This window comes from Pteropus medius, unplaced genomic scaffold (assembly GCF_902729225.1).
Source record: "Pteropus medius unplaced genomic scaffold, Ma_sr-lr_union100, whole genome shotgun sequence".
Classification (NCBI taxonomy): Eukaryota; Metazoa; Chordata; class Mammalia; order Chiroptera; family Pteropodidae; genus Pteropus; species Pteropus medius.
In genome coordinates, this window is record NW_024351073.1 from 6,597,341 (window position 1) to 6,610,456 (window position 13,116).

Below are 13,116 nucleotides of genomic sequence, written 5' to 3' on the forward strand. Positions count from 1 at the left end.
CTGTAAAGAGTTCAGGCTGCAGCTTTTAATTCATTATCTTATTTAACCCTCGAAACAGTCCTAAGAGTTGGGTACATTTCCTTCATTTTACATCTGAGAAAACCGAGGCTTAGAGAAGTGAAAGAATGCTCCTGGGGTCTCAAAACCAATAAGTGACAAGGGTAGGACTTCAAATCCAGGCCCAATAACTCCAGAGATTGTGTTCTTAACACATATCTGCCTTACTCATTCCTGCAATTATTGCATACACATAAATACCCCACAATTTGAAGGCTGTTCCCAAAACATAATGCATGTACATTTATTAACCTAAAATGACCAACTGGCCTAAAAGACCGATATTTGCTTTGTTCTCCCTCACTAGCTTATAAAATGGTCTTCTTTTTTTTATTATTAGTTTCAAGTATATAGTACATTGGCTAGACATTTATAGTTTCTAAAACGATCCCAATTACTCCATTGCCCCTCGGGCTCTGCATCTAGCCATTACATTACTGCTGACTGCATTCCCTATGCTGTGCTCCTCACCCCCATGACCATCTTTCAACTACTAATTTGTTCCTCTTTAACCTTCTCCCCTTTCTCCCAGCCCCCACTCCCCTCCCCTCTGGCCGTCAATGTCCTCTGTATTCGTGAGTCTTGTTTTCATTTAGTTTGTTCCTTTCATTCCTTAGATTCTGCATATACATGAAATTGTATAGTATTTATCTTTCTCTGACTTATTTCACGTGGCATAATAACCTCTAGGTCCATCCATGTCATTGCAAATGGTAAGATTTCATTTTTTTATGGCTGAGCAATATTCCATTGTATATATGAACCATAACTTCTTTATTTAAAGGGTATTCTTAGAGCAATGATTTCCAACAACTTTCCTATTTGTAAGCTCCTTAAAGAACATCCACTTGCTTCTATGTTTATGACCAGGCTGCTTGTAAATAACAGATTTTACACTTATTTGCCAATTTATAAATTTGTAGGTGTTTAAAAGACATCATCTGATTGGTTCTGAGGGGTAAGAGGATAACTACCAACTTTGAAAGTTAAATTGAGATGCTACAAGAGATAAATAAGTGAGTGACATCTAGTATTTGATATTTTTATTTTCCTTAAAAGGGTAAGCCTCAAATACTAAATGTCATTCATTTATTCATCTCTCGTAGCAAGTCTCACTCGGATTTTCAAAGTTTGCATAGAGTAAGATTGAAGTAAGAGATGTGAAAATAGGGAGAAGCTTTTTACCAGTTTGGAAAAAGATGGAAGAGAAGAAAGACCTAGAAGCCTCTGATGAAGGCAGGATGCCAGTTTGTGACTAGTCTCATGGGTTTTACTAGGTCACATTACTTTTTCAGAATGTGAGCTCCTGTATAATCCCTGTCTTTTAAACTTGCATTATACTGATTACCATAGATGAAGAAACAGAGCAAATTAAGTCTCTAAACTTACATGATTTGCAAGGAGAGCTGTTTGTGTGCTCCACAATTCTGGTTTCATCTATTCTCAGTTTTAAAGGTCCCCAAGGATATTTGACATTGGGCCTCATTTCAAAACGACCTTCTTTTCCGAAGTAATCACCAATAACCTATATTAAGGCAAAAAATATATATATATGTATATATAAAAAATATATATATATATAAAATATATATATATATAAAATATATATATATATATTTTATATATATACTGAAAGGTTGATGTTGTCTGTTTCCAATATATATATATATAAAAAATATGTATATATATATATATATATATACTGAAAGGTTGATGTTGTCTGTTTCCAAAGCCGGCACAGGGCACAGGGTGGGCCCATCCACCGTTCAATCTGACCACAACAGTGTGTTTCTGAGGACTTTATATAAGTCAAGATTTGCAGTCGCCAATGGTGCTCTCTCAAGGTGAGCATAATTTAGGGAGAACTGTGGCTCCTCGAGGCAAGAAAAGTCATCATATAGAAAACAATAATCTCACAATTCGTGGCTTTTCTCTTGCTTACCAGAGGGGCTGGCGCCCCACCCACAGAGCAGCCCACATGGTCAGCCATCTGTAAGGCCCAAGCTACTTTCAGGGCCGTGTGAGAGAAAGTCAGGGTCCTTTTTAGAGTCAGGTTAAGCATACTGCGGGTCAGCCTCACACCACTCAGTCAGCTTGGCGTGGAATTAGAGCATTAAAGAAATATCTTTTAGGAACTTCCTGTGTCACCCTCCTCTGGTTGGAAGGCTATTTCTCGTCCAGACATCAGGGGTTACATTCTCCTCCCTGACGAATTTACCCTATTTGTGCCATTTCCAGGCTGGACTCTCTTTTTCAGTTGTCTCCTCCGGCCCCTGAAAAAGCAGTATTCTTTTATGGCTCAGTTCAAGGTCCTCCTTCAGTGTGTGATTTAAACGGCTGTTTCATCAGCCACCTGAGGCTTGACCTAGAAGTATCTTCCCACCAGGTTTTTAGGATAGGTTTCTCTTTTGTCTGGACACCAAAATAATGCTCCAGGGTGGCCTGTGACATCTCCCCTTTTTCTCCTGAAGGAGTTCCAGCAAGCTCTCACAGGCTATTTTATGTCATAGTAAAAGGAATTCTAGATAATCTCCAGAATATAACAACCACTGGTGTGCACTGAGAACTCACCAGGCACTTCACACACATTCACTCCTCAGCCCTCACAGTGACCCTATCACAGACGGGTGCCGCTCACCTTCTACGGAGCAGGGGAGACTAGAATACCCCTGAGGCCCCGACCACGCCAAGTAGAATCGTTCCACCTGAAACACTGCATATTTGTATAATCTTTATTTATATGTTTCTCATTTTAAGTTTATATAGTACTTGTCTAGGTTTCGTTATACCTGGTACTCACAATGACCATGTGAGATTGGCAAGGAGGCCGTTAGGGTGTCCTAGCCAAGGACACTGAGGCAGGGAGCTCATACCACCAGGAAGTGTCAGAAACTCATCTTTGTGTCCAAGGTACTACTTTCCCTTCATGATGCTGTCCTGAAACTCCATCATCTTTTGCAATACTAATACATGTCCAAAGGAAAAAAATGTTTTGAATTTTAAGGGAGGAAATAAATATACAGTTTGACTTTACCCCTCATCCAGTGATCCTTCCTGCTTCTTATGGCGGAGGTGTGATTTGTGGCCATTTGAAACGTAGGCTTTCCCCACTTCGGATAAACATGGTACCATTTCATGACGCCTTCCCCGATACCTCCAACCAGAAGCGAGCCCTCCCTATTCATAAAGCCCCAGGTTTGGAGGCTACCTTGGGGACAACTATTTGGACGCCAGGACAAACGCATTCTTTGGAGTCTCAGTAAGCAGAAGGAGCAGCTGGAGCAGAGGCCTTGCTCCCTTACCTCCTGGGTGCCCGCCTCTACGTCGGTCATGGCGATCACGGAGAAATCCCCATATCGGTCTCCGTTGGCATCTATGGACACCTGCCCAGCGATACCTAGAGAATGAGATGGGAAGAGCTCCAAGTTAGTTACTTAAATACCGTCTGTATGCCAACAAAAACAAAAAAAAAAAAAAATGAATTGACAGGATTTTTTTAAACAAACTCATGCCACAGGGAATCTCATCAGACGCTGAGCATTTTTGTTGGCATTTGGAAAGACATTGTAATTTCATCTGTGTCTGCATTCCTAAATTCTTAACATTTCTCCATTTAAAAATGAAAAGAAAAAGAAATAAATGACCTTCTTGGGGGAATATGTTTTTTAAAAAAGATTAAGGCTAATCCTGAAAGCAGCATGCTTATCCCAGAGTTTTGTATTAATCTAAAACAAAAATAAAATGGCCAAGAGGGAGAAGCAGAGGTGTGGTCCGTCCCTAGACTTGTCATGGGTTTGCGTTAGCACGGGACAGATGTGACTGAAGGAAACCCTTCTGGGTCCAGGACTCAGTGAGTGTCCTTTAATCTGGACCCCTTCGGTGCACAGGAGAGAGAGCAGATGGCACCTCAGGGGTCATGGGACCCAAGAGCTAAAGAATAGCTAGTCTTTATCCCACTTGTGTTCATTGTTTTGGTTTTGGGTTTTGGGTTAGGAATTTTTTCCAGTTTTATCAAAATACAACTGACATACATCATTGTATGAGTTTCAAGTATATAGCATAAAGGTTTGACTTACATGTATTGTGAAATGATTACCACCATATGTTTAGTTAATACCCATCACCTCATACAGATACAATAAACCATCCATTGTTTATCCAGATGTTTTCTAGGTGACTACTAGGTGCTGAGTTTAATGCTGCCACTGAGGCAAAGAAGAATCCGACACATTCTCGTCTCAAGGGTGGGTGGGCAGCCTGGACTAGGGATTTAGCTTGTTGGCACTGAGATCGAAGGTTTGCATTTGAATCCGAGCTTTCACATTAACTAGCTCTGTGACACTGAGCAAGGACCGTGCCCTTGGAGCCTCGGTCTCCACTCTCCAGGACTGTGAGAGTCCTAATGGTTACCTCCCTGCCCAGAGGCTGTTGAGAAATGAAACAAATAAAGCTCTTTGAACACAAATTTAAGAGAAGTTATTTGTTTTCTTCTATTGTTATCACTACTATTGCTCTGCCAGGAATCTAAAAGAGGACTTCTGACCGGGCACATACAACTCAGAAGAGGAGCTGGCAGCTCTTGCTGGAGACTCAGGGGGGACTCACTGAAAAAGCAGATCTTTTATAGGAGCCTTGGTGAAGCCTATGATTTGCAGCCATCAGGGCATCGGGCTATTCTAGGCAGATAGGCCAGTCTTGTTAAGATTTACAAAGGCACAGAAGCTGAAAGGAAGCAGAGTGACCACGAACTTTTGGGGAGATGGTCCATGTGTATGGAAGGGATCAGCGAGATATAAGTCTGGAACAAGGTGGCCAGAGCATGGAGAGCCCTGAGTGCCCACACGAAGGACTTGAATTTGCCATAGCTAGCAACAGTGGCTTAGGGCAGCTAATCAATAAAAGCAAATATGTATCACTAGTTGATATTAATATGTCTACTGTAATTTTCACAAACTAAGTAATAGAGTGCATATGTCAGCCACATTTTAAGTAACTAAGGCTATTTGTTTTATTTTTAAACTGCGGTAGAGTTCAGAGTAATTCTTAATTGATGTTTCCATTGATTTGTTCTCTCCGGAAGTAAAATGAATGTCTGGGAAAAGGGATCCCAAGGGAAAGTTCCATCCTCAAGTGTGGTTTGGAGAAAGCAAGCATTTGGGTTTACTGTCCTCGGGTTGTGGTTTGAAAGCCCGTTGATTTTTCCAGACTTTGGTCTACTTTGCCAGAAAAAGAATGGAGCTACCGTCCATCTTGATGTTTTGTCTTCTTAATACAGACCGGTTACAAAGGATGCACCTATCTCAAACCTGTGTATCCTTGAAGCCTACACAAGTTTTAAGTCACAGATGTCATTTTTTCATAAGTATATTTATCTCTAAACACATCGGCTAGCCAAAACCTTTTTTCATTCTGTTCAGAGGGGTTTATGATGGTGTTTTGCAGAGTATTTTATAAGACAAGGTGGCCCACGTAATCCAAGACCTCATTACACTTTAAGCTATTACAATTCTGCCAGGAAATGAGGTGGGAACCCTCAGGGTGGCCGATTAGCAAGTGAGACTTCACCTGAGAGTACTGTACATAAGGTGAGATTGTCAAGTTGACAGCAGAACTTTCCTGTGCATAAATAATGAGACTTTCCACCTCATTTCTATTGGCCTGTAGTGGAGCTCAAGGTTTGAGCCACAGTCCTATTTACCTTGTCACTCTGACCTCTCGCACAGAGAGGAGATTTAGCTTCTTCCCAGGCCATGGTTGAGAGTTGGTCATAGGTTTCTCGGTAATAAAAGCTAAATTCGTCAAATAACATCCAGAGTATTTTTCCCTTGAGAACTTAATGGTCACTTACAGTGACCATTAAAATTAAAATTGTTTTTAATTTTAGGGAGGTTAGAGTTTTTCTTAGAGCTCTTTTGGGGGCTACCCTCAGTTTGATCATTGTTTAGCAAATAAAATGGAAACTTACCTTGGCTTCAATCATCTTTACATTTGGACAAATGAGATTCTAAGTTTAGACCGAACTAAACAGTTGATTGTTTGGGGGGCTCATTTCATATTACTTGTATAGACCTGGTCCTAAGATGGAAGATGGCTTAAGGGAAAATTTCATCCATGCCCTCTAAAAAAAACTCAAGTCCAGCCATTGCGGGCACCTGCCCTTCCCTTAACGACCTCCCTCAGAAGACCAAGAACAAACGACCACACCACGTAGTGAGGAATAGCTAAGAAAGGGATGTGGCCTACCAAGGTTGTGTCCACACACACACACCAGTTTCTCAGTGTATTAGACACAACTTCTGGGAAGTTTGACTCTGTCCTAAGATGCTCCCTAAACTATCCTATTTGATTCCAGCTCCACAGCTGAAGCAGTCAGAGGTTGAGCAAGACAATCCTGGAGGCTTATTTGTTCATGTCCTACAATCTGTCTAAAGTTAAAGCAGATGTCACTCTAGTTTTGAGTAAGATGTGGCATCCACTAAAACCACCATGGAGCAATAAAATCCACCAATTGTCACCATAGCTGCTACCCAGACCATTCTAGCTGGAACTTGGCCCCTTTGTACTGTCCTACCCCTTCTAATAACTGGGAGAGGATAAATCAGTGGAGTGGATAAGAGTCCCAGTTAATAAAAAAAAATGTGTGCCCCAAACCTAGACTTGGCAGTACTTGTTCCCATCATTGAAAATTATGTTAGCTGGATTGCAAACCAACATAGGCATAGCCCCAATGCACTGAAGAGTTCAAAGGAAGAGTTAGCATGATGCAGAACTGAACGAGCCCTTGTCAGTCATCAGCTAGTCCAACCCTCTTAGTCCAGGGGAAGAAAGAGAAGCCTAAGGGACTGAAGTTAGAGTCAGTGGCTAGGATGCAGGTTTCCTGACCCCTGGTCCAATGATTTGTACTCTGTGTCAGTGGTTCTCACAAGATAACCATTAGCATACAGTAGCTTCTTTTCCACATAACTCCCATAAGGACCCTCAAGACAGATCATGTCCCTCGAAACCCTCTGATGGCTTTCTAGCTCACTCAGGGTGGAACCCAAAGTCCTCAGCACAACTTGTCCACGTGACCTGACGGCCACCGCCTCTCTGACTTTGGGTCCTGTCACACTGCCCCCACGTGCTCTGCTCCAGCCTCGCGGGCCTCCTTGCTCTTTGGGAGGCACTCAGCCCTCTCCCACCAGATACACTCAGAGTCTCCACATTGACCGCTCCTTCTAATGTTCTCTGCTAAACATCTACATTTTTTTTTTTCACTTCCTTCAGGTCACTAGTAAACTGCCACTTTTCAGAGAGACCTTCCCTGACCACTCTATTTAAACTAGCAGTCCCACCATATCCCTCCTGTCACTTTCTATCTATCCTGCTTTATTCTATACCCTCTGAAAAGGCATATTTTTTATTTATCACCAGTTCCCTCCCACACACACACACAACCGTGGAAGCTCAGTTGATTGCATGGAATGTCTTTAGTTCACTGCTAAATCCTCAGCACCCTGAACTGTGCCTGGCACACAGTCAGTGTTCAAGGATATTTGATGGATGAATGAATGAATGAATGAATGAATATGAAGTTGCTATCTACAGGGCTTCAGTAGCTGGACCATTCTCATACTGAGTCTCATGTTAATTTTCTTTGAGTGCTGATGAGGTGGAGGAAACCAGCATTCTATACACTGTTAGCAAGAATACAGACTAGCAGACCTCCCTGGAAGATATTTGGCAATATCTAAAGCACTTTAAAAGGCACTAACATACATTTGGACCCAGATATCCCACAAACAGGAATGTTCCCTGTTGGATGTACTCAAAAAACTTTATCAAAATGTGTAAGATGCTCATGATCGTATTTTGTGTAACTGCAAAAACTATAAACAACTGAAGTGTCCATCAGTAGGAGATTGGTTAAAGAAATTCTACAGCCTTACGGTGGAAGAATATGGAACTATCATTTAAAAATGTGCTGAACTATGAGTGCTTATATGGAAAATTCTTGACATATAAGTAGAAACGCTAAGATGAAGAATGGCATTCACAGCATGATCCCTTTTGTGAAAAATCTTTAGATAAGATATAATACAAATGCATATGTGCTGGCAGAAGGCACAAAATATTTTTAGGCCGAATCACAGGGAGTTGTTAATAGTGATCATAATATATGCCGGAAGGTAGAGGTGCTGGGGGAATTAGGGCGTCGGGCGGCACAATCACTCTTCATTTTATACATTTAAATACTGTTTAAATTTTCCAGCCAAGAATAGTCTCATTCTTGTACAATTTTTAAATGTCAACAGAGGTTGCTTGAGTGGTGAAATAATGGGCCATTTTTTGGTTGTTGTTCTTCTACTTCTCTTAAGAAAGCCACAGCTAATATTCACCATTTTAAAAATAAAATAAAAGCAGGGTTTCCATTGGACCTGCTCATCATCTGAAACCACTCAGGTTTGAACAGAGAAATGTATATCTGGGATTGTTCCTTTTAAAAGTGATTACAGAACTTTTCGCAAACTGATCATTGGTTGTGAACGAGGCTTGTGATTAATTTTAAGGAGCGTAGAATTGTTACCTAACAATCAGAAGGAGACGAGGCACTTCGGTGGGACTCTTTCAAAGCACTTTCACATGCTTTATCTCATTTAATTTTCACAACAAGCCTTTGAGGTGGCGTGATCTTGACTTATTATCCTTACTTTACAGCTGAGAAAAGCGAGGTCTCACAGTCATGAGAGAGAAAAGCAGAACCAGCAGAGAAGCAGCTCGACTGGCTGCAACATCATCACCTTACAGACTGAATCCTCACCTTCAAATGTTCTGTTCCAAGTCTGCTGGATAATTTTCCCCCCATCTTTCTTGCTGTAACCAGCTCTGAGTACTTCGTGCAAAGCCAGGACATAGAGGAGAATGGCGTCATGGAATCCTTCAACGAACATGTTCACCTGAAAAGGAAACCCCAGTCAGATGAGACCAAATACCAAATGACTCACGTCCAGGAATAATGTAAGCAAATCCAAATGGCTAACAAATTAGACTTGAGGTCCATAGCATGGCAGAGGTGGGCAGAAGACTAGCTAACAGGAATCATGCCATGATTTTCCTGGCACTGGCTTACCGAGGAAAACCCTTCCCCAACTTGGGAATTTGGAAAGCAGACAAGACATTACGGAAGTCAAGAAAACTGTACCTGCTGACTGGGTTAATTATTCCAGGTGCATCATCCTTTGCCCACAGTTCCCTCTGCTCACGTGCCCTCCTTTTTCCCCACATTGCTCTCTACCCCAAGCCAACTTGAGTTCAACCTTCCCTTTGAGGTCTTCTCCAACTTCAGCAGCCCCTCTAATTTCTCCATGCTCTGGATGCGGAATATGAAGAGTATTTAAATAATTCATATTTAAATACGATTGAATGCCTACTAGAATGATAAGGATGCAAAGAGGAGTGGGTTCTGTCGTTCCTGCCTGCCCAGCATTTGTGTTCTCTATTCTATCAGCAATAGCACCTCAGTTTCTCTTTCCAGTTTGCGTCGTGGGTAGTTCCAGTGCATCAGACCTCTCCCCACCTCCATTCTCTCCAAGCTCCAAGGGCAGGAATGGAAACAGGCCCACACCATTGGTTCATACCAGTTGAGTCTTGGCTCAAGTAAGATAGCCCTTGCCCCCAAGAAACTTACAGTTTCTTATGAACTTAGGGAAGTCATTTAAATCTCTTTGAGCCTTATTTCCTTCTATAAGCAACATTTGGTAAGTTCTAATACTACATTTAAACTGATTATAACATTCATCGAACATGAAATGAGCACATACAGTCTTGAAATACGAAGTAGCTTACAAATTCTGTATAAAAGTACACAAAAATTTGAGCCTTCTTATTTCAAGAGAAAATGTCAAGAATGGAATGCAATGAAGCAGAATGAATTGGGTATTCCACAGATGACTACAGCGAGGCTTTGTGACAACCGTTCCCTGTCCCACCCCTAGGAAGAGACCTCATAGGAAAAGAGCCACGACTGGTCTGCATCACCTGGTTCAAATACACAAAGAATCGCAGAAGACATGCTCAACATCCAATTCTACTTGGCCTCATCCCACTGTGAAGGACGATAAGTCCTGTTTGCGTCCTAGAAGCAAATATTTCAGATTTGCCAAAGCCTGCCGCTGAGAGGCCGGTCAGAATAATGGCTACAGAGCCCGGGCTCGCTACCCAGCATTGCCACTTCCTAGCTGAGTTCCTACATGTACCACTTTGGGTCTCAGTTTGCCCCATCTGGAAAATGAGGAAAATAGTAATATCTATCTCATGGGGTTGTTAGGTTTAAACAAATTAATAGACATAAAAGATTTCTAACAGGGCTTGACAGAGTCGGCACCCACTGTTAGCTTTTGTTGTTGTTATTGTCTAGAGATAGAGAATTATAAACCCGTGTTCAGGAAATAAGTGATCAACTGACTGGTATAACATAGCTTACTGACCCATTTTACACTTGATGGGAACTGAGACTCCTTCCTTGTTCATGCTTTGACATGCAAAGTAGTTCTCTTACCCCCACAGTGTCATGCTCTTAATCCCGCCCGAGTATGATGGCTGCAGCCCAGGCTGGTCCAGTCCACTGACCCTCTGGGACACGTGCAGGATGGGAGAGAGTGCTGGCTCACAGGAGAGCTCTGACTTAGCTGCTGGACCCAGACTCTAATCCTAGCCCTGACATGTTACTTAATCTCTTCAATCGTCAATTTCCTCATAGATTTAATTGGGGTTTAGTACGAACTCATCTGGTAGAGCTCTTCTGGGGATTAAATGAATAAGCGCGTGCATAACATCTAAGATAATTCCTGGGACCGTAAAAGCAAATGCGAGGCAATGGCTCTTACTCTCAGCCGTCAAGCTTAAGTCCCAGATTCGTTATTTTTTTAGGCAAAGCATTATGTGTAGAAATAACATCTACTAGTCAAAGATAATTTTCTGCTGATTTGGCTATGCTCATTCAATTTTCCAAAGGAATATGAAATTTTAACTTAGACCATGAAGTCATCATGGCTTAAGAAAGTATGCATGCTGATGAGTTAATGAGTTTTAAAAGTGGACTTCAGCTGCATAACTTAATTCTCAGGCGGCAATTTTAAAAAAATCTTTTCAAAAGATCTTTCTTCCCTTTGCTAACTATCAAAACCACCCTGCTACAGAGGAAAGTCACAGAATCACAGAATCATAGAAAATAGGAGAAGATGCTTTATAAAAAATTCTAGTCTAATCCTCTCCTTACTTGAAAAAATGAAAGAGCATCGCTCTCCCTCAATCTTCCTACACTCTGTAACTGAGGGTTGTTCCCTCTATAGTCCTTGTTCCTAGGGGTCCTAGGGCAGCCCCTGCTTCAACTGTGAACTATCACCTGCTGGGAATCACTTGTCCGCCTCTCTTCCTCCTCCTGACTTCTCGAAATCCTAACCCAGGGCCACCATGCTACTGTTAGCCACCTGAAGCACTGGACATGTCCCCAGCACTGCCCCTCCCCTGGCCCTTCCCCTCCCTTCCTTCTTGATATGCCCTCTGAGCTTCCCCCCAACAATCCAGGATGGGAAAAATGATCATCTGGCTGAGAAACATGAACTTGGATTACTTGTGACCTACAAGGTTTAATGGTAGAAGAGAATAAATAGGTTTCTGAACATATGCCCAGGTCTGGAAACTCATTCTCTCTGGATTTGCAAATGGATCGCAAAATTTACCTTCTTTCTTTTTAAAGTGGCTGAGTGTCTCCCTCTCCTGCCAAAGTTAGCGGAAGAGCTGCCGTCCCCCACCGAGGCTCGCTGGCACCCCGGCCTGCTGCGGAGGAGGTTCCATCACACCTACCTCATAGGACCTCAGGCCAGAAGCAAAACCCTAGACACCATCTTTTCTCAAGGAGAACATTCTCACATCCACATGTGTTTTTTAATGGGAGGAAAGCCCGTTAGCACATTAGAGACACTGAAAATTGGAACTGCAATTTAAAATTTAAAAAATGGGGGAGAGAAAAAACATCCAGAGTATTAAGTCCACTTTCCACTGGACCTCCAGGCCAAAACAAACAAGGTCCTCTGGTCTGTCCCCTGCCTCTGGTCAGAACAATACTTGGACCTCAAAGTCCTAACTGACAGATCGTGTTCTTGTTATTGATGGCAGAAATTAGGATTCCCTCTTCTGACAAACTTGTTCTAGCATTTAGCATCACTTCTAGCCTGAAAGTTTTTTCTTACTGTCATTAGCCATAAGTCTTAATTAAATGCCTAAATTCAGCCGTTCCCCTGCTAAGTGCTGAATAAGCAGAGTTAAAAGAACGATACAATTCATGAGCCCGAGAGTCTACAGCCTCAATCCAGCGGTGCCTCCGCCCCGCACGAACACGCAGATGGACTCTCTGCAAGGTGCCTGTGAAGTGGACCACCGTGAAGAACAAGCCCCAGAATACTCATTATTTGTGCCGTGTATAGAATAAAGTACCTATCATTCCAACAACATGGAAATCATTCACCATCTTCCACTCATCCTGGGGAGCTGGCCAGAATAAGGTAGCATACTAGCACTAACTCTCCCTTCATTTCATCTCGATTATCTTGACTTTTCCTCTGTAGCTGGCCAAGGGCAGGTATGCCAAATGAAAACGCCATTTTTGCTTTTGGCGTTTCTCTCTGATTGCACCTGTCAGTCATGTCTACTTATTAGTGTTTTTTAATCTATCATAAGGAAAGCTAAATAGAGATCTCGTTATTTTTTAACTGAGCATAAAGAGTTGCCATTCATGGCATGGCTCCTTTCTGTGACAATTAAGCAGAGTCTTTCTCATTTCTCTTTGGGGAGATAAATTCAAAGATGAATTCCTCAATGCTTGTATTCCAAATAAGTTAGCAAAGAATGCTGCATGTCTCAGCTGTTCTGTAAAGTGAGAGTGAATAACATGGGAGTAATCTACCTCCAGGGGTGGTCTGGACATCTCAGAAAGCCTATAAAGCTCTCGCATACAGTCTACTGGGAAAAACCTACCAAAGTGAAATGCAAGGCTAGGCTGCTCCAAGGTCTTGCTTGTGG

General features: G+C 42.1%; 1 protein-coding gene across 4 annotated transcripts in view; it reads right to left on the reverse strand.

Annotated features, from left to right (window-relative positions):
• The window catches only part of NPR3 (natriuretic peptide receptor 3), a 66,876-nt gene that overhangs the window by 7,123 nt on the left and 46,637 nt on the right, over positions 1–13,116 (reverse strand). For all 4 annotated transcript variants that reach the window (XM_039842718.1, XM_039842717.1, XM_039842716.1 and 1 more), the window contains 3 exons: positions 8,858–8,993; positions 3,360–3,454; positions 1,447–1,582 (listed from right to left, as the gene is read on the reverse strand). In XM_039842718.1, coding sequence (XP_039698652.1) covers positions 1,447–1,582; positions 3,360–3,454; positions 8,858–8,993 — 367 coding nt within the window. The remainder of the gene's footprint in view (positions 1–1,446; positions 1,583–3,359; positions 3,455–8,857; positions 8,994–13,116) is intronic.